This window comes from Mytilus trossulus, chromosome 2 (assembly GCF_036588685.1).
Source record: "Mytilus trossulus isolate FHL-02 chromosome 2, PNRI_Mtr1.1.1.hap1, whole genome shotgun sequence".
Classification (NCBI taxonomy): domain Eukaryota; kingdom Metazoa; phylum Mollusca; class Bivalvia; order Mytilida; family Mytilidae; genus Mytilus; species Mytilus trossulus.
The window spans coordinates 61,316,228-61,337,771 of record NC_086374.1 but is presented as its reverse complement, the minus strand read 5'-3'; the positions used below and the strand labels follow the sequence as shown (position 1 = coordinate 61,337,771).

The window sequence follows — 21,544 nt, the reverse complement described above, 5'->3', positions numbered from 1 at the left end:
CACTCACAAATTATGTTTATGTTAACATTATAGACACAGTCTATAGTTACATGAAAAAGTAAACAAAAATATATATACAATTTGAATAAAATTAAAAACATATTTTACAGAAAATGTTTTTTGTTTTTTTGATTTTTTTGAGAGGAAATTAGGATTTAGTTTTTTTCACAGGTTCCTCTCTTGCATGCAGCTCATCAGTAGGGGTGGTTGCATTTTGTTTATTTCGTGTTCTTGTCTCATCATTGGGTTTTTGAGAAGGTGTCCGAAAAGCTTCCTTTAAGAAGTGATCCATGCTTTGCTGATCACCAGAAGAACGGTGTTTGTCTTTTTTGGCTTTTTGTCGTTTAGCTTTTCTAACCTGTCTCTTTTCGTCTGTAGAATTAGTATCAGAAGCTTTCGGATTTTCTTTTGATTGATTGTTTTGATTGTTATTAACTTCTTTCTCTGCTGTTTCACTTGCAACATGTATTTGTTTGTTGAATGTAAATCTGTTTTTAGAATTCGACAGATCTGGAGATTGGTGTTTAGTATAATTTCTGTTTTCCTGATCAGGCTGATTACTAGATTTGTTGTCAGAATCAGAATCGGATTCTGATTGGCTGTCTTCACTGGAGGAAACAGTTTCAGCATTACAGTATTGGGCTGTATGGCCGGATTTGCCACAAGTTTGACACAACCAGTCATTCGGACACGTAGTGCAGTAATTTGATTTATGTCCACTGCCTCCACAAGTTCTGCATACCCAGTCATTTGGACACTCAAAAAGCTTATGCCCCTCTTGCAGACATTTGTTGCATTTGACTGCTTTCTGAGTGTCTTCTTGGCCCTTGTGGAGAACTATAGCTCTATATTTACCAATAAGAAGAGTTTTTGGTAATGGTGTGGGGATAGGATCACAAATAGCAAAGCAATCACCGGTCTGACAGTTTGTTAGACGCCCATCAACTCTTAACCTCTCCCTATTTATTTTGTGTACAATACAGTTCTTTTCTTCTAATGCTCTTTGGATTTGTCCATCATCAGCTGAGCAGGGTATATTTTTTACTCTCACCCAAATGTTTGATGGATTTTCATTATTAGCTACCATAGGATTTCTGGCGTAAGTTTGAATCAGCTTCTTTCGAATGACGATACCATTAGTAAGCATTTTTTCCCTGTCCTCATGATTATCAAAATATAACCTCCACATCCCCCTCACTCTTTGTAAGCCTTTTAAGTGACTGGGGTCTACAAGGCATTCAACTGCTTTATATAGTTCGACATGTGTGAGATATTGATCTCTTGTGGGCTTACTAGAGCCAAATAAATCATCTTCCATTATGAAAATTGGTTTTACGTCACTTACTGACTGATCTTTTGAAGATGTATCTTCGGAAGAGGCTATTTCAGCATACGTTTTTGTCTGGGTTTTTGGAATTGTCCCTCCGTCCGCCATATTGTATGATATTGTATAACAACAATCAGCAAAACTACACTGTTTTTACGATAAATGACTTCAATATGCACCTCAATTTGCACTCAACACTAGGGAAAATGTCTAATGAAATCACATGAAATCAGAAATTGAAGAATTGTTACGTATAATATCAAATATTCTTTTGTTTTTCGAGGAGCTCTGGCCTACCGTGGTTAATGGCAAGGGAGCGTTCGAATTTTCAATCGTAAAGAAATCAGTATCATAAACAAATGCTATAAACGTATCTTGAATTGTCAAATAATTCTTATCAAAATCAAGTCCAGCATGAAATTATTATTTCCCATATGTACGAGAACTATGAGGCTATAAAATAAACACTTTATCATACTAGCTAGCATATCAATACCGGAAATCTGACTTTCCTTGTAAAAAAAATAAATTATAAGGATATTAAAAACAAAAAAGTGTACAGTTTAGGTAATTAAAGATTACATAGGTATAATCCTGCATGCAGTTGTAGTTCTGTGACTCGAGGTTATTCCATATATTCTCTAGATCAAATCAGTAGCCAAACCTTCATGGGGATCTTTCCATGTCTTGATTTGGATCATGGTTGTTTTATTTCGTTGGACATTTAAATTCGTGGATAAAGTTCATCCACGAAAACCACGAAAATTGGTACCCCACGAATAAAAGTACTTTCACAGTACATGATAAATTAGAAAAAAATTCAAAGTCTATAGACCATGACTAAGGGGGCGGAGCCAAATAATCTCCATGGAAATGAGATATACCAATGCTTATACAACTGCATACCAAATATCATTGACCTACCACTTGTGGTTCCCCATAAACTTAACTAATCACAAACTTATACATGTAAAATAAACAAAAGTTTCTGAGTCAATAGACCATGACTGAGGGGGCAGGGCAAAATAATCTCCATGGAAATGAGATGTGCCAATGCTTATACAACTGCATACCAAATATGATTGACCTATCACTTGTGGTTCACCATTAACTAGACCTGATCACAAACTAATACATTGTTGACGCCGTTGCCAGAAACAGCATACATATGTCTCGCTTTTTGACATCGTCAAGGTGAAACAATATATGAAGATTACCTTGTAACAGAATAAAGTTCCTGTGCCAAAACTTTCATCACAAATGATATGGTCTTTATTTGGTACGGTAAAACAGGCTGAAATAAAAATAAAATCTTTAACACAATATATTTCTCCAGTCAATTTGGTAAATCAAGGATTCTTATATATTTCACAGGTATATTTTCATGTGATAATATTCCTCAAAAATGTTTAATTTGTAGTTAAATTTAAATCACCAACCTCATAAAGTTAAAGTACAGAAATATTTTAATTCCTCACAACATGGGTTCCCACTTTCATGTTACTTTCTGCAGTTCAATACTTATCCACCAAAAAGATGAAGGGGAGGATGACAGAAATAAATGTAATTTAGAATACTTTCTTGTTTGAGTCATCACAAGGTTACAAAACAGGTTAAATTATAATGCATCATGGAATTTGCAAAATGTGTCTTCTGACCCACATGTATATCTGTGATAACCCTAAAAAGAGCTTTGTACCATTTCAAACTTTAGACAATTTTCTCTGGATTTTTACATTTATATTTCAATAACAAAACTTTTAAGATGTACAGTACTAAGAAATGCTGGAAAAGTAAGAAAAAAAATGGAGACCAAGTATAATAACATTGCTCACCTGGTATTCACTGCCATTGGGTATATCCCTGGTCAGTGGAGCACAAACACTCAACCAAAATGTCTCTCTATAACATATATGAAAATAAGAAAATCTTTCCTTTGAAGAAACATGTTGAAGTAGAAAGCCAACTGACAAACAGACATTTTAGTATTTTATGGTTTTTTTTGAAATTTTTCCAATCTATCATTAATAACTCAAAATAATGAAAAGATTTGCAATACTGCATTGAACTGTTAACAGACAGTAAAAATATTAAGACAAATATATGGTACTCAACTAAATTGCAAACAATGCAAAAAACTTAAATTAATATATTGTAGAAGAAACAATTTTCTTGAAACAATTTTAAATTGACAATCAAAAGCATTAAAAAATAAAATGCATAAAATTCAACTTTGCATGATGTGTTACCTTTCTCTGAGAACTGCCATTGCTGTTTCTCTCATACCAGCCCATAATGAATGTATAAAATCTAAACAGGCACACAGCAAATCTGGTGGACAATAATATTTCCCCTAAAACAAAGAAAACATTCCTTATTTACCTAAACATACAACAAATATACAAGAATATGTGTCAACAGGACACCATGCCACTCTTATACTATGATTTCCTTGCTTAGTGAACCATGAAATAAAGAAAAAAAATGTAATTTGGCATATTTTTTTAAAGCTTCACATCATATTTAACATTTTTACTACCGGTAAGTTTCAAGTTGATCACACCACAAAATGGTAGTCTAGCATAACAACAAGAGGCTCTCTAGAGCCTGAATCGCTCACCTTAATTTTTTTGGTTAAATCTCTCATCAATGATTATTTTGGCTTTTCAATTCATTTAAATGTTCTTTGAATCGTCCTATTTTCTTCAAAAGCAAAAAAAAAATCATTTTCTCCTATGTTCTATTTTAGCCATAGAATCTATGATTCTTGACATACAAGGAAATAAAATATAAAATTTATACTAGATACTCTGAAACTCATTTAGCATAAGTTTGGCTGAAATTGATACAGCAGTTTCAGTGTTCTCCCCAGGATTTTTGGATAGCACCAGGGTAACGCGTGACGAAATGAATTTTACAGTATTTTGTGTCGCGTTACGTCGCTTATTTTTTTCTTGTTACTTTTTGTCATTACCTGTTTGCCTTTGTTTTGTTTACTGTGGTACTGTGTTGTTGGACTTTGGGTCAGAAAATTATTGGCAGAATAAATAAATCAATAAACAGTTTGTATTCTTTAATATCTTTGAAGAATAAATAAAAGAAAGCACAATTAGTCTTTAAGCTAAAGTCACTTCTTATATTTTGATCAAGCCATTTTGTCCCAATACTTGTAGTTACACTACACATTCCCCAAGTTAGATTTCACCATAACAATGAACTTTGAACAAGATTTTGATACAGAACCTTCAGTAAATTAAAAACTATTTTCCATAGTTTTAGACCTGATTTTTTTAGGCAACAAATTAATTTTTACAGGTCATACTTTGTTACAGACATTGAGAGTACTCTATAATTGATAACTTTTCTCAAAGCTATTGTCCTGCATGGGAAAGTATGAAAGTTGTGGCAGAAGGCTTTTTAAACCTGTTACAATCATGAAGATTTGACATTAAAAAAAATACCTGTTTATTATTATATGTTTGTGCATCAATATTGGTATGATTCTCAAAAATAATTTGCAAAACATTTTCGTTGGTATGTTCTAAGAATGTTTTTATCCTTAATGCAACATTCTAATATAATTTTGCATTCAATTTGTACTTTATTTTTATTTGCAATGAGAAATTATATATGAGGAGCATTTATTTGTAATTAGCAAAATCAGGGGAAGTAACTCCACAATTAATTCTTACAGGGCAAATTATTTTGACTTGAGACTGGCGTAATAGGGTTCATTAACAAATGTCTGCTTGTCCCTCACAAGTCTGTTATTACAATTATGATCTCTTAATTGATTAAAACACAAAAGAATCATGTACATCGATTAAATCCAATCATCAAGGTTAACCTTAACAGGTAAATCGATCACGTGGTGTAAACAATCTACTTGTCAATACTGGATTAAACTGGTTAGAACTGGTCAATTTTGATGTAAAGTTGAAGTCATCTGAAATTTTACCGATTTTAATACGATTTTTTTTACCGAAAACTTTAGCACCACGGAGAAAAATTATACATCGCGGCAAGAACGATACCACCGCGGTAGAAAATTATACATCGCGGGCCCGTGGTTCTTTAAGGGCCTGGGGAGAACACTGAGTTTCAAAGGAGAAGATTTTTTAAAGTAAGTCAACATGATGAACAAATTGTGAAAAAAAAGTCTTTAAAGGGCAATAACTCCTTAAGGGGTCAATTGACAATTTTGGTCATATTAACTTATTTGTAGATCTTACTTTGCTGACCTGAAAAACCAGTTACCCAATTCGGCTGAAAATTTCAGGACAGGTAGACCTTGACCTAATAAATACTTTAACTTCTTGTCTTATTTGCTCTAAATGCTGGAGTTTTTGAGATATAAGCCAAAAACTGCATTTTACCCTGTGTTCTATTTTTAGCCATGACAGCCATGTTTTTTTACGAAAAAGAAAATAAAACACAAACTTTATTTTATACACCCTACTGATCATTCAGTTGAAGTTTGGTTGTATTTGGTTGAGTAGTTTTAGAGGAGAAGATTTTTTAAAGTAAGCAAATATGATGAACAAATTGTGAAAAATTGCCATTAAAGGACAATAACCCCTTAAGGGGTCAATTGACAATTTTGGTCATATTAACTTATTTGTAGATCTTACTTTGCTGATCATTTTTGATGTTTACAGTTTATCTTTATCTATAATAATATTCAAGATAATGACCCAAATCAGAAAAATTTCCTTAAAATAACCAATTAAGTGGCAGCAACCCAACAATGGGTTGTTTGATTCATCTGACAATTTCAGGGCTGATAGATCTTGACCTAATGAACATTTTTACACCGTGTCAGATTTGCTCCAAATGCTTTCGTTTTTCAGATATAAGCCAAAAACTGCATTTTACCCCCATGTTCTATTTTTAGCCATGGCGGCCATGTTTTTTGACGGATCAAAAATCCAAGCACAAACTTTGTGCAGGATAATCTAAGGAACAATCGTGCTAAGTTTCATCCAAATCCATTCAGTAGTTTCAGAGGAGAAGATGTTTGAAAAATTGTTAACGATGACCAGGGGTCGAATTTAAGCTTTTTTGTGTACTGGACAGCCGGACCAGTGAACTGAATACTCTACTGGTCTGGCTCCAAATCTACTGGTCCTGCAAACACGGCATTAATTTGTTTAATTTTATTTTGATGCTTTTGTTTACATAAGTTATGATTTTTGGTATTTGCGTTTCCTTTTGTCACTTTCGTATACTTCGATCTTAATTTTGATTTTCAGTTATCTAATTTTTTTGTCCGGCAGTTTAACTCCTTCCAAAAATTTACACATTTTATATTGTTGTGAAGGATGCTCACCCGAGATATTAATTTACTTGATCAATTGTAATACCCCCAGTACCGTGTAATTGATTTCACAGGTAAATTGTTTTGTAAACAAACGGAGATTGCGATGCAATCAGTGTTTTTTATCGACAAATTTCTACTGGTCCGCCGGACAACCAGCTGACAAAATCTGGTCGGACGCAAATGTTACTAGTCCCGGACTACCGGACTAGCGCTAATTTCGACCCCTGACGACGACAGACGACGAAGATGGACGCCAAGTGATGAGAAAAGCTCACATTTCCTTTTAGGAAAGGTGAGCTAAAAAACTTAAACCTGGGAACGTATATTTGTTTCACACTTTCTGATTTGCATGTTTAGGGAATCATGAAATTGGGTTAATAACCATAATTTGGTTTACAATTTAAAAAGTTCACACCATAATCAATATGTGTACTAAGTTACTTTAACCTGAATTTAGTTTTACATATTTATCTATGCTGCTAGCTTTTTTATTCGAATATATCTATGCTACTGACCTGTTTTTTTGCTTCCATCAAATTATGAACTGTCAGTAAACAACTAGTCTTGCCTAATGACAAATCCTACAAATATAATAATAACTATCATTAAACTTATTTCATTGACAATAAGATCTAACACTTCTTTTCATCATTCTAAAAGATACACATACCTGCCAACTGTCACTATTTGCGGGGGATTTCCCACATGGAGGCTTCCAAATTAAAAATTTGAAAGAGCAATTTTTGTCCACAATTTAAACAAAATAATTAATTTTACAATGACTTTTGGCTTATAAAAGTATGAAGAAGCCAAAAAACAACATCAAAATGTATTTGCAGGCGCCCTTGAAGTTTTTTGAGGACTATGACAGCCATCTTGCATGCAAAACCCCCATTGGCATAATGAAAAGTTGGCAGGTATGGATACATAGTTAGTTTTCTCCCTTGTGATGCTGTGTTTCAAATGGATTCTACAAAGATCAATTCTCATTTTTGCAAAAAGAGCATTTCTACAAACATAACACAAACTTGCCTTTTTCTTTGTTTTAGAATCTGAACCAAGTGTGTTTGATGCTTGTGTACTAGGTTGTACATTTAAAAACATTTCTATAAGTCCTGGCTGTTCCTCTACACATACTGACAGTAACTCTAGTATGACAACCTTTAATCGCAAATCCTTAAATGAAAACAATATTTTAATTGATAACTGTTAGACAAGAAATAATACTTTTTTCCCCTAGAATCTACATGCATTAATTAACTTTTGTAATCATCAATCTTATTGTTGGCCTGTGATCAAATTTGTGTGAAGTATTTCTTCTATTTCACAGCCAACTCAAAAGTTCTTATTGAAGTAGCTACCTATCACTTAAAAAACATGTTCTCTCTTTCTTATAAGTATTTATTTAACATTTGAAGAAATTAGACCATTGTCTTTACTGTTTGAATGGTTTTACACTAGTAATTTTGGGGCCCTTTAAAGCTCGTTGTTCAGTGTGCGCCAAGGCACATATAGAATATAGAACACTTTTCGAAAGAAAAACTATATAAAAGCTTAGTTTGGACATTTTTATAGCAATTCAAAATAAAACAGTTGACCTTTAGTATGGTAATGGCTATAATATAACTATACAGATTGATAGACTGATTTAGTAACTACATCAATACAGTGAAGTTAAAGTCTTATAGGATTGTAAGTATGTTTTTTTTATCACCTTTTACTTTCACATTTTGACTGAACAATTTGTTCAAATTTCTGACCAGTTGAACAATTGGGTTTAATAATACAAATTGCAATATGGTCAAAATTTTGAATGAGTTGCAATTGGTGGATAGCAACACTAACAGTCAAGTAACTGTATTTGGATGGAGAGTTGTCTCATTGGCACTCACACCACATCTTCCTATATCTATATATAAGATGAAGACTGTTTCCAAGTTTACAAGGATCATTCATCTGAAAAGATATCTTTCAAATGTGACAGATTTATTGATTATTGTTTGCTTAATATCCAGTGGCAAATATTTCATTTATATTAAGGAGGATTACATAACCAGCAAAAACAGAGGACTAGTTCTGAATAAAAGATAATTGCTGAACAATGGTACTCAAATGAAACACAAAACTCTTGAAAACCCTACATTTCAAAGCATACATTTCCTATGATATCTCTACTGAATGCTATAACATACCTCAGTTACAGCTTGTAGTCTGGTGAGATACATGTCTCTGATGGCTTCAGCTTCTCCTCCTAGACAGGCTAATATAGACATTCTGGAGACCTAAAGAAAAATCACAATGTTGTTTATCAAAGACGTAAATGTGGTAATAAATGGTGGAGAAATCAACATGTGTTGGAATGCACATAAAATATTTATATTTCATAATCTAAATAAATGTTCTCTTTATCTTGATTTTAATTACATGTATAGACTGCATTTTTGGTGTGTTTCTATGTAAGATTAGTTCAGTAGCAAGTCTACTCTTGGAACACTTATAAATCATAAAATAAATGAAGAATCTGTCCATTTAAAACAGATGATGCCTCTCTTTGCCTACAATGTTATAAAGAGGCATAACTCTAGAACAGTAAAAAAAGACAACACTCAAATTCAACTTGATCAGAGTTTAATGGTAATAAGAATTGTATATAAGTTCCATAACATTTTGTTGAGGAAAACTAAAGTTAAAGAATGGAAACTAATTTTGGGATATATGTAAGGACGTACACAGGTAACACTGATAAGTTAATGCCTCCTTCCCTGCAGTAGGGGTACAAAAACAGTAATAACCAAACAGCTACCTCTTTATAATATAAACAATTTACTTACCATAGCCAATCTCTTCAACAATAGACAAGCCAGAGTTGGTAGCCTAGGATTATGTCTATGATATATGTACTGAGCTATTGTAGCTACTATGTGTTGTGTCTGCCTCCCTGCAGGCTGTGATGAAAGAGCATTTTCCATTGGTGAAACAAGCAGGTTTGGTGACTTAAGAAGCAGAAGGCGATTAAGGACAGAGAATGACATTTGTATCAATTTAATGATTTCTGTTCCCGTACCTTCATTAATAATGCTGAAAAAGTATAAATTGTACAATTATAAGTTGCAATTACAATGTATATATAATGTTTGTCCCCATAGGTTGATCATACATATATGAAAAGTACAAATTTAAATTAGAAAACAAAATTGCCTTCCATTATGCTAAACCAGATGGACCGCAGAGGTTGAACCCTGAACGGTTGGGGCATGTATGGACACAACATTCAAGCTGGATTCAGCTCTAAATTTGGATTGTGATTAAATAGTTGACACAGCATAGGTTTCTGACACAGAATGAATGTGTTCTAATGAACTTAAAATTTTTGTTTTCTCTTACAGCAATTCGCTATGCTGTTGAATATTAATCCTCTCAAAAAAATGTTTGAAGAAATTTTCTTTTTATTTATGAAATTGAACCCAATTTTTTTAATCACATCCCCCTTTCCCTTATTCCAAAACTAATCTCAATTAAAATTTCTAATGGAGTTTGCAACAATAACTACTCATTTAAATACATCATAATATATTAAGATGTAAAAAAAAATGATTGTTATCACTGAATGGTAAAGATTGTTTTAATTTATCAGTTGGTAGTAAAAAGTGAATATACATTGTATATTGTATATAACAAAGATTTAAGTTGATTCTGGACAAAGAAAGATAACTCCAATTCAAAAAAAAATCTTGCAATTGCACAATATTGTGCAATTAGATATTTCTTGCTTACTATTCTGGACAAAGAAAGATAACTCTAATTAAAAAAAAATGCTATTTCACAATATTGTGTAATTAGATATTTCTTGCCATTGTGCAATACTGTGCAATTGAAAAGACTTGCTATTGCACAATACTTAATATAATAATTTTAGATCCTGATTTGGACCAACTTGAAAACTGGGCCTATAATCAAAAATCTAAGTACATGTTAGGATTCAGCATATCAAAGAACCCCAAGATTTCAATTTTTGTTAAAATCAAACTAAGTTTAATTTTGGACCCTTTGGACTTTAATGTAGACCAATTTGAAAACCAAAAATGAAGAATCTACATACACAGTTAGATTTGGCATATCAAAGAACCCCATTTATTCAATTTTTGATGAAATCAAACAAAGTTTAATTTTGGACCCCGATTTGGACCAACTTGAAAACTGGGCCAATAATCAAGAATCTAAGTACATTTTTAGATTCAGCATATCAAAGAACCCAACCGATTCATTTTTTGTCAAAATCAAACTAAGTTTAATTTTGGACCCTTTGGACCTTTATGTAGACCAATTTGAAAACGGGACCAAAAGTTAAGAATCTACATACACAGTTAGTTTCGGCATATCAAAGAACCCCAATTATTCAATTTTGATGAAATCAAACAAAGTTTAATTTTGGACCCTTAGGGCCCTTTATTCCTAAACTGTTGGGACCAAAACTCCGAAAAATCAATACCAACCTTCCTTTTATGGTCATAAACCTTGTGTTTGAACTTCATAGATTTCTATTTACTTATACTAACGTTATGGTGCGAAAACCAAGAAAAATGTTTTTTTGGGTCCCTTTTTGGCCCCTAATTCCTAAACTATTGGGATCTAAACTCCCAAAATCAATACCAACCTTCCTTTTGTGGTCAGAAACATTGTGTTTAAACTTCATTGATTTCTATTTACTTAAACTAAAGTTATTGTGCGAAAAACCAAGAATAATGCTTATTTGGGCCCTTTTTTGGCCCCTAATTCCTAAAACGTTGAAACCAAAACTGCCAAAATCAATCCCAACCTTTCTTTTGTCGTCATAAACCTTGTGTCAAAATTTCATAGATTTCTATTAACTTATAGTACAGTTATAGTGCGAAAACCAAGAAAATGCTTATTTGGGCCCTTTTTGGCCCCTAATTCCTAAAATGTTGGGACCAAAACTCCCAAAATCAATACCACCCTTTCTTTTGTGGTCATAAACCTTGTGTTAAAATTTCATAGATTTCTATTTACTTTTACTTAAGTTAGAGTGCGAAAACTAAAAGTATTCGGACGACGACGACGACGACGCCAACGTGATAGCAATATACGACGAAATTTTTTTCAAATTTTGCGGTCGTATAAAAAGGCTACGATTAAGTGCATTGGCAACTATTGTATGTCATTTCATCTTTATTTTTAAATTTTTGCAAAGGTATTGTGTGTTTTTTTCTAGAACTCAAGACTTCTTTTATTGTCCCCTCTATAATTTCTGCCAATTTTGAGCAAAGAAATTCCTGAATGTACACGAGGATGAAATATTCAAATTGGGTTCTTTTCTGCAGTTATATCTATAATATAGTTCTCCAATTGGTTATAATTTTCAATCCAATGATAATGTCATTTTTATATTTATAGTGCCCAAACTTGTAATTATAAGTTGAGTTAGTCCATGCCAGCTTATAGTAACCTTTTTTGTGCTATATATATTTGTGGCAGATTTATTTTCTTTTTAATGATAGCATTAGTCATACTATAAATTCAGAAATTATTCTGATGACTTAATTATTGCAAAAAATTTGACAGGGTTATAATTGTCATTATTTAAATTTGCATTTTGAAACTTTTTTTTATCAATTAAACAGGATTTTTAATCACAAATATTAACTAGAGGCTCAAAAGAGCCTGTGTCGCTCACCTTGGTCTATGTGAATATTAAACAAAGGACACAGATGGATTCATGACAAAATTGTGTTTTTGGTGATGGTGATGTCTTTGTAGATCTTACTTTACTGAACATTTTCGCTGTGTACAACTATCCCTATCTATAATGACTGGTTTCAGTGGAAAATGTTAGTAAAAACTTATAAATTTTATGAAAATTTTTGAAAATTTACTATAAAGGGCAATAACTCCTTAGGGGGTCAATCGACAATTTTGGTCATGTTGACTTATTTTTAAGTCTTACTTTGCTGTAAATTATTGCTGTTTACAGTTTATCTCTATCCATAATAATATTCAAGATAATAACAAAAAACAGCAAAATTTCCTTAAAATTACCCATTCAGGGGCAGCAACCTAACACAGTTGTCCACTTCATCTGAAAATTTTAGAGCCAATAGATCTTGACCTGATAAACAATAAATATACCTATCAGATTTGCTCTAAATGCTTTGGTTTTTGAGTTATAAGCCAAAAACTGCATTTTACCCCTATGTTCTATTTTTAGCCATGGCCGCCATCTTGGTTGGTTTGGCGGGTCACGCCACACATTTTTTAAACAAGATACCCCAATGATGATTTTGGCCAAGTTTGGTTTAATTTTGCCCAGTAGTATCAGAGGAGAAGATTTTTGTAAAAGTTAACGACGGCGGACGACGACGACAACGCCGGACGACGCCGGACGACAAGTGATGAGAAAAGCTCACTTGGCCCTTCGGGCCAGGTGAGCTAAAAATTGCATTTTAGTCTAATATGAAAAATCACAATATTAAATGCATGCAATATATCCTGAATTTACAGTAATTCATAGTACTTTTACTTGATAATCATAACTAAATAATAAGAATTTGTAAATCTAGACTAATAATAAAATTGAGAATGAAAATGGGGAATGTGTCAAAGAGACAACAACCTGACCATAGAGCAGACAACAGCAAAAGGTCACCAACAGGACTTCAATGCAGGGAGAAATTCCCGCACCCAGAGGCATCCTTCAGCTGGCCCCTAAACAAATATATATACTAGTTCAGTGACATTGAACGCCATACTCAACTCCAAATTGTACACAAGAATCTAAAGTTAAAAATAATAAAAGACTAACAAAGGCCAGAGGCTCTTGACTTGGGACAGGTGCACAATTGCATGTTTATGAGATCTCAACCCTCTAGAAAATGAAAAAAAGTAAACCCATAACAATATGCACATTGAAATTTAGTTCAAGAGAAGTCTGAGTCTGATGTCAGAAGATGTAACCAAAGAAAATATCCAAAATGACAATTATACATAAATAACATCAGACTACTAGCAGTTAACTAATATGCCAGCTCCAGATTTCAATTAATCTGATTGAAAGATTATGTCTTCATCATATGAATATGACTGAATCAATATTAAGGCCAAAATATGCAATCTTTAATGACCTGACAACAGTATCATAACTATATCCCTTCTAAATAGGTTTATTTAAAGGTTTTGTTAGCTTCTGGGGTGAATACTGACATTTTTGTGCTTTATAAAGAATATTTCCATAAAATATTGGATATGAAATATCTTAAGTCTGCATGTTAAGCTATATTTACAAATGATGTCCTTATACCCGATGATAAAATTTGGTAAATGTTTTGACTAGTATGTGATATCGAGAACCCTGGTGTAATAATTTTTCAGTAATACATAAATTTCTCTCGTTAATATTTTGTTTTAAAGTAGCATTCATGATTGGTCTGTGATTAAGACTTGAAACACCATTCCCGATCACTCCCTGTTGTCGTCTATTAGTAAATATTCTAAGATTACCTCCCCTGCTGTGCTAGTGCATATTCTACCGTATCAGAACCAGTGCCAATAATCTCCAATAAAGCTCTCCCAGCTTCAGTAAAAAGTAGACTGTACACACAAACTTGTTGTAATTGAGGTCTGTAAATAATTTAAAATTGATGAAGCAAAATCATTTTTGGAATTCTATTCATTCTTTAAAAGTTATGTTTTGTTTACAAATTTTTCAAAAATTAAGTTTATGCAATGCAAAATCTGTGAATCCCAGTTTCAATCATAAATTGTTTGTTAATTGGTGACATCATTTATGCATGACATTTACAATTATCTTAATATCCGACAAATAATTCTCAAAAGAAAACAAAATCGGTTTAACATTAATGGAGATCGTTTTGCTTGGTTGAACATTAATGGAGATCGTTTTGCTCGGTTGAACATTAATGGAGATCGTTTTGCTCGGTTGAACATTAATGGAGATTGTTTTGCTCGGTTGAACATTAATGGAGATCGTTTTGCTCAGTTGAACATTAATGGAGATCGTTTTGCTCGGTTGAACATTAATGGAGATCGTTTTGCGCTCTCAAAGTGAATAAAAATCAATGACTACCTAGAGAACATAAAAGTACAGTGCAATTTTTTCCTGTTTTTTTATTCTGTTTGTTGTTTTAATCTTTTTTTTTTATATCAAAAAATAAATTTTAGAGACTTGTAGGATACACAGTAGTTAAGCATCAGTTTCTATGAAATGGTTAATCCAATATGATATCAGTCTGACAAACCTTTTTAGAACTGTTTTTTGTTTTTTTGTCAGAAATGTCAAAATCTTGTGGAAAATCCCCAAACAACTATGACCTATGAAAAAGAAAAGAATAAGATAATAAATGGCAGCTAAAATTTATGACATAAATTTCTTTTTTAGTCTTTACATATTAAAACAACACAGTTATTCAGTTTCTTTGAGAAATTCTTATTAATATCTTCTATCAAATTTTTGTGAAAAACATGTTTTTAAACAAATTATTTTCTGATCCTTCTTCACTACCAGTATGACAACACCTTTCAAAGAAATAAAACAATATGACTGCTTTGTGTCTTCAAGACCACTAAATAACTGTTACAGTAGATATTAAAAAGATGCTATAAATTAAATATCTTAAATTTTGAAGGTATCAGGTTTGGTTGTTTGTTTACATGTAGTAATGTACTATTATATTATTTATGTATTTCTCTGTCCTGAATAATGTTTCGTTTCTTTGAACTGTATTCCTGTCACATAAATGTGACCTAATGTAATCTTATCAGTATTTTTAACATTGCCATATAAGCAGAGGGTTTGGCTAGCCATACAACCAGGTTCAACAGAACATCTTTTCTTAAAAAGTTCGGTTTTTGTTTTAGTTGCACTTCAGTGTTTCTAACAAATTCTGTTGTTCTATTGTTTTTCTCTTATAGTATATGTGTTTCCCTCGGTTTTAGTTTGTAACCTGTTTTGGTTTGTAACCTGTTTTGTAACCTGTTTTGTAACCTGTTTTGGTTTTCTTTCAATAGATTTATGAATTTTGAACAGCAGTAAGCAATTGTTGCCTTATTAACATTATACCTATTTGTTCTCTTTTGGTTGGTACTACATATCTCCATTTCTGGAACACAGGGAAAACTTCTCTCAGAATGTAAAGTACGGGAGCCATTAGTTCACTCTCTATTTCATGTTCAAAGAAAGGCTGAAAAAATAATAAATAATTAAAATCGAAAACATAAAATACAATTTAATTTAAATCTCTAAATATACTAGACCTATTGCTTATAGTATCTGAGATATGGACTTTGCCACCAAAACTTATCCATCTCCACTGATCCATGAAATCAGACAGAGGTCAAGTGAAAACTGTCTGATGGGCATGAAGACCTTGCAAGGTATGCACATACCAAATATAATTATTTTTTGATTCATGATACAAGAGAGATTAACATTATGTAAAATCTTAACTTTTTTCAAGTAGTCACTGAACCATGAAAATGACGTCAAGGACAATTGACATGGCACAGACAGAAACTTTGTGACATGAGGCATCTATACACTAAGTAAGAAGCATACAGGTCTTCCAATTTCTAAAAAATACAGCTTTTAAGAAGATAGTTAACACCACTTCTGTTGGATCACTATCCCTATGTTGAGCTTTCTGCAACTTTTGGTGAGGCATTTAATGTCTTAAATGAACCTAGGGTTTCACCATTAAAGCTACTGTATTAAGGTTGGATGATAATAAAAAATGTATATTTTCTAATATGTGTGATATTTTATACTGGCAATATCTTCTGTCCTTTACAAGAACTCACCTGAATCAAGTTAGACATGAGATCAAGTAAAGAGCATGTAACAGGGTAGTGACCTTGTATTTACTCAGTACCAGCTAACAACTCACCTGAATCAAGTTTGACATGAGATCAAGTAAAGAGCATGTAACAGGGTAGTGACCTTGTATTAATTCAGTACCAGCTTACAACTCACCTGAATCAAGTTAGACATGAGATCAAGTAAAGAGCATGTAACAGGGTAGTGACCTTGTATTTACTCAGTCCCAGCTAACAACTCACCTGAATCAAGTTTGACATGAGCTCAAGTAAAGAGCATGTAACAGGGTAGTGACCTTGTATTAATTCAGTACCAGCTAACAACTCACCTGAATCAAGTTAGACATGAGATCAAGTAAAGAGCATGTAACAGGGTAGTGACCTTGTATTTACTCAGTACCAGCTAACAACTCACCTGAATCAAGTTTGACATGAGATCAAGTAAAGAGCATGTAACAGGGTAGTGACCTTGTATTAATTCAGTACCAGCTAACAACTCACCTGAATCAAGTTAGACATGAGATCAAGTAAAGAGCATGTAACAGAGTAGTGACCTTGTATTTACTCAGTCCCAGCTAACAACTCACCTGAATCAAGTTTGACATGAGATCAAGTAAAGAGCATGTAACAGGGTAGTGACCTTGTATTTACTCAGTACCAGCTAACAACTCACCTGAATCAAGTTTGACATGAGATCAAGTAAAGAGCATGTAACAGGGTAGTGACCTTGTATTAATTCAGTACCAGCTAACAACTCACCTGAATCAAGTTAGACATGAGATCAAGTAAAGAGCATGTAACAGGGTAGTGACCTTGTATTTACTCAGTACCAGCTAACAACTCACCTGAATCAAGTTTGACATGAGATCAAGTAAAGAGCATGTAACAGGGTAGTGACCTTGTATTAATTCAGTACCAGCTTACAACTCACCTGAATCAAGTTAGACATGAGATCAAGTAAAGAGCATGTAACAGGGTAGTGACCTTGTATTTACTCAGTCCCAGCTAACAACTCACCTGAATCAAGTTTGACATGAGCTCAAGTAAAGAGCATGTAACAGGGTAGTGACCTTGTATTAATTCAGTACCAGCTAACAACTCACCTGAATCAAGTTAGACATGAGATCAAGTAAAGAGCATGTAACAGGGTAGTGACCTTGTATTTACTCAGTACCAGCTAACAACTCACCTGAATCAAGTTTGACATGAGATCAAGTAAAGAGCATGTAACAGGGTAGTGACCTTGTATTAATTCAGTACCAGCTAACAACTCACCTGAATCAAGTTAGACATGAGATCAAGTAAAGAGCATGTAACAGAGTAGTGACCTTGTATTTACTCAGTCCCAGCTAACAACTCACCTGAATCAAGTTTGACATGAGATCAAGTAAAGAGCATGTAACAGGGTAGTGACCTTGTATTTACTCAGTACCAGCTAACAACTCACCTGAATCAAGTTTGACATGAGATCAAGTAAAGAGCATGTAACAGGGTAGTGACCTTGTATTAATTCAGTACCAGCTAACAACTCACCTGAATCAAGTTAGACATGAGATCAAGTAAAGAGCATGTAACAGGGTAGTGACCTTGTATTTACTCAGTCCCAGCTAACAACTCACCTGAATCAAGTTTGACATGAGCTCAAGTAAAGAGCATGTAACAGGGTAGTGACCTTGTATTAATTCAGTACCAGCTAACAACTCACCTGAATCAAGTTAGACATGAGATCAAGTAAAGAGCATGTAACAGGGTAGTGACCTTGTATTTACTCAGTACCAGCTAACAACTCACCTGAATCAAGTTTGACATGAGATCAAGTAAAGAGCATGTAACAGGGTAGTGACCTTGTATTAATTCAGTACCAGCTAACAACTCACCTGAATCAAGTTAGACATGAGATCAAGTAAAGAGCATGTAACAGGGTAGTGACCTTGTATTTACTCAGTCCCAGCTAACAACTCACCTGAATCAAGTTTGACATGAGATCAAGTAAAGAGCATGTAACAGGGTAGTGACCTTGTATTAATTCAGTACCAGCTAACAACTCACCTGAATCAAGTTAGACATGAGATCAAGTAAAGAGCATGTAACAGGGTAGTGACCTTGTATTAATTCAGTACCAGCTAACAACTCACCTGAATCAAGTTTGACATGAGATCAAGTAAAGAGCATGTAACAGGGTAGTGACCTTGTATTAATTCAGTACCAGCTATCAACTCACCTGAATCAAGTTAAACATGAGATCAAGTAAAGAGCATGTAACAGGGTAGTGACCTTGTATTAATTCAGTACCAGCTAACAACTCACCTGAATCAAGTTAGACATGAGATCAAGTAAAGAGCATGTAACAGGGAAGTGACCTTGTATTTACTCAGTACCAGCTAACAACTCACCTGAATCAAGTTAGACATGAGATCAAGTAAAGAGCATGTAACAGGGTAGTGACCTTGTATTAATTCAGTACCAGCTAACAACTCACCTGAATCAAGTTAGACATGAGATCAAGTACAGAACATGTACCAGGGTAGTGACCTTGTATTTACTCAGTACCAGCTAACAACTCACCTGAATCAAGTTAGACATGAGATCAAGTAAAAAGCATGTAACAGGGTAGTGACCTTGTATTTACTCAGTACCATCTAACAACTCACCTGAATCAAGTTAGACATGAGATCAAGTAAAGAGCATGTAACAGGGTAGTGACCTTGTATTTACTCAGTCCCAGCTAACAACTCACCTGAATCAAGTTTGACATGAGATCAAGTAAAGAGCATGTAACAGGGTAGTGACCTTGTATTTACTCAGTACCAGCTAACAACTCACCTGAATCAAGTTAGACATGAGATCAAGTAAAGAGCATGTAACAGGGTAGTGACCTTGTATTTACTCAGTCCCAGCTAACAACTCACCTGAATCAAGTTTGACATGAGATCAAGTAAAGAGCATGTAACAGGGTAGTGACCTTGTATTTACTCAGTCCCAGCTAACAACTCACCTGAATCAAGTTAGACATGAGATCAAGTAAAGAGCATGTAACAGGGTAGTGACCTTGTATTTACTCAGTACCAGCTAACAACTCACCTGAATCAAGTTTGACATGAGCTCAAGTAAAGAGCATGTAACAGGGTAGTGACCTTGTATTAACTCAGTACCAGCTAACAACTCACCTGAATCAAGTTAGACATGAGATCAAGTAAAGAGCATGTAACAGGGTAGTGACCTTGTATTTACTCAGTACCAGCTAACAACTCACCTGAATCAAGTTAGACATGAGATCAAGTAAAGAGCATGTAACAGGGTAGTGACCTTGTATTAATTCAGTACCAGCTAACAACTCACCTGAATCAAGTTAGACATGAGATCAAGTAAAGAGCATGTAACAGGGTAGTGACCTTGTATTTACTCAGTACCAGCTAACAACTCACCTGAATCAAGTTAGACATGAGACCAAGTAAAGAGCATGTAACAGGGTAGTGACCTTGTATTAACTCAGTACCAGCTAACAACTCACCTGAATCAAGTTAGACATGAGATCAAGTAAAGAGCATGTAACAGGGTAGTGACCTTGTATTAACTCAGTACCAGCTAACAACTCACCTGAATCAAGTTAAACATGAGATCAAGTAAAGAGCATGTAACAGGGTAGTGACCTTGTATTAATTCAGTACCAGCTAACAACTCACCTGAATCAAGTTAGACATGAGATCAAGTAAAGAGCATGTAACAGGGTAGTGACCTTGTATTTACTCAGTACCAGCTAACAACTCACCTGAATCAAGTTAGACATGAGATCAAGTAAAGAGCATGTAACAGGGTAGTGACGTTGTATTTACTCAGTCCCAGCTAACAACTCACCTGAATCAAGTTTGACATGAGATCCAGTAAAGAGCATGTAACAGGGTAGTGACCTTGTATTTACTCAGTCCCAGCTAACAACTCACCTGAATCAAGTTTGACATGAGATCAAGTAAAGAGCATGTAACAGGGTAGTGACCTTGTATTAATTCAGTCCCAGCTAACAACAGACCATAAGACCCAGCACTGACTTCTTGGCCACTGAAAATAGAGAAAAGCTGCATTAATTCTGATCATATGACCCAGCAAAGCAATGAGTTCTTGTTTATTTGAAGTCAGGGATATGAGTTGTGTTTCACTCATTCCATTGGTTAATAATGTTTAATTATGTCAGTTTATATAAATTTCAACTTTTTGATTTTATCCTGTACTTTTGTTATACTTTTTAAATTAAAATTAAAAAAAAATGTTTCTATTCTTATCTAGCTATCAAGAGACACTTTACTCTTTAATACTAAAAAAAAAGAAGAAAAGTTGTCTTAATTCTTCTTTCACATTTAAATATCAATATGTCACAAAAATATTTGTTATTGAAATTCCAAGCAAATAACATTGGCATCCTACCTTACGACTTCATCAAAGTTGTCTACATTTCCTGTGAGATAAGGCAATAATCCTGTCTGTTTCATACTGTGCCATACTTGTTTGGGATGTATCTTAGCAACACACTTCAGACAATCTATACAGGATGATATCAAATCCAATGGTACAGGAGTAAATCGTGAAAATCTATAAAAGAAAAACATCATGCATTTAAAATTCATAGGTTTGCTTTTAACTGTTTTTGTTGTTTGAGGTTAATACTGTTTTGTCTGCATATAATTGGTGACACCTGTTAAGTTTGCTTGCCAAATGAGAACATTAGCATCCAGCCAATAAATCATAATCATCATTTAATTGTTAGATTTTTTATATGCAGTAAAATTTTGAAACAGTAATGTCAGTATGTAATATAGAGTATTAGTTTCCATTTATAACATAAATCAAATTTCAATTTATTTCTCCAAGATGGTAAATCTTTAAAATGGTAGATAATAATTTTAAAACTATGACATGCTTGTTTGTTACCTCCCTTTAATGGAAGAGTAACAACTATTTGGCCTTCCCATTTGTTTTTTACCTAAAATCTTCAACATTGTCTACATTTTTCTTGTGTCAAGTGCACTTAATTTTTTCCAAAGATTGTAGCATATTCAAAC

The 21,544-nt window shown here is 33.6% G+C and overlaps 1 protein-coding gene across 2 annotated transcripts in view; it reads right to left on the bottom strand.

The window, feature by feature from the left end:
* LOC134707708 (nucleoporin NUP188-like) overlaps positions 1-21,544 on the bottom strand; it is a 77,753-nt gene that overhangs the window by 28,841 nt on the left and 27,368 nt on the right. For both annotated transcript variants that reach the window (XM_063567709.1, XM_063567710.1), the window contains exons 22-33: positions 20,910-21,074; positions 20,432-20,546; positions 15,739-15,859; positions 14,918-14,990; positions 14,160-14,279; positions 9,479-9,725; positions 8,840-8,929; positions 7,680-7,823; positions 7,163-7,228; positions 3,577-3,680; positions 3,163-3,229; positions 2,545-2,621 (exon numbers count right to left, since the gene is read on the bottom strand). In XM_063567709.1, coding sequence (XP_063423779.1) covers positions 2,545-2,621; positions 3,163-3,229; positions 3,577-3,680; positions 7,163-7,228; positions 7,680-7,823; positions 8,840-8,929; positions 9,479-9,725; positions 14,160-14,279; positions 14,918-14,990; positions 15,739-15,859; positions 20,432-20,546; positions 20,910-21,074 — 1,389 coding nt within the window. The remainder of the gene's footprint in view (positions 1-2,544; positions 2,622-3,162; positions 3,230-3,576; positions 3,681-7,162; positions 7,229-7,679; positions 7,824-8,839; positions 8,930-9,478; positions 9,726-14,159; positions 14,280-14,917; positions 14,991-15,738; positions 15,860-20,431; positions 20,547-20,909; positions 21,075-21,544) is intronic.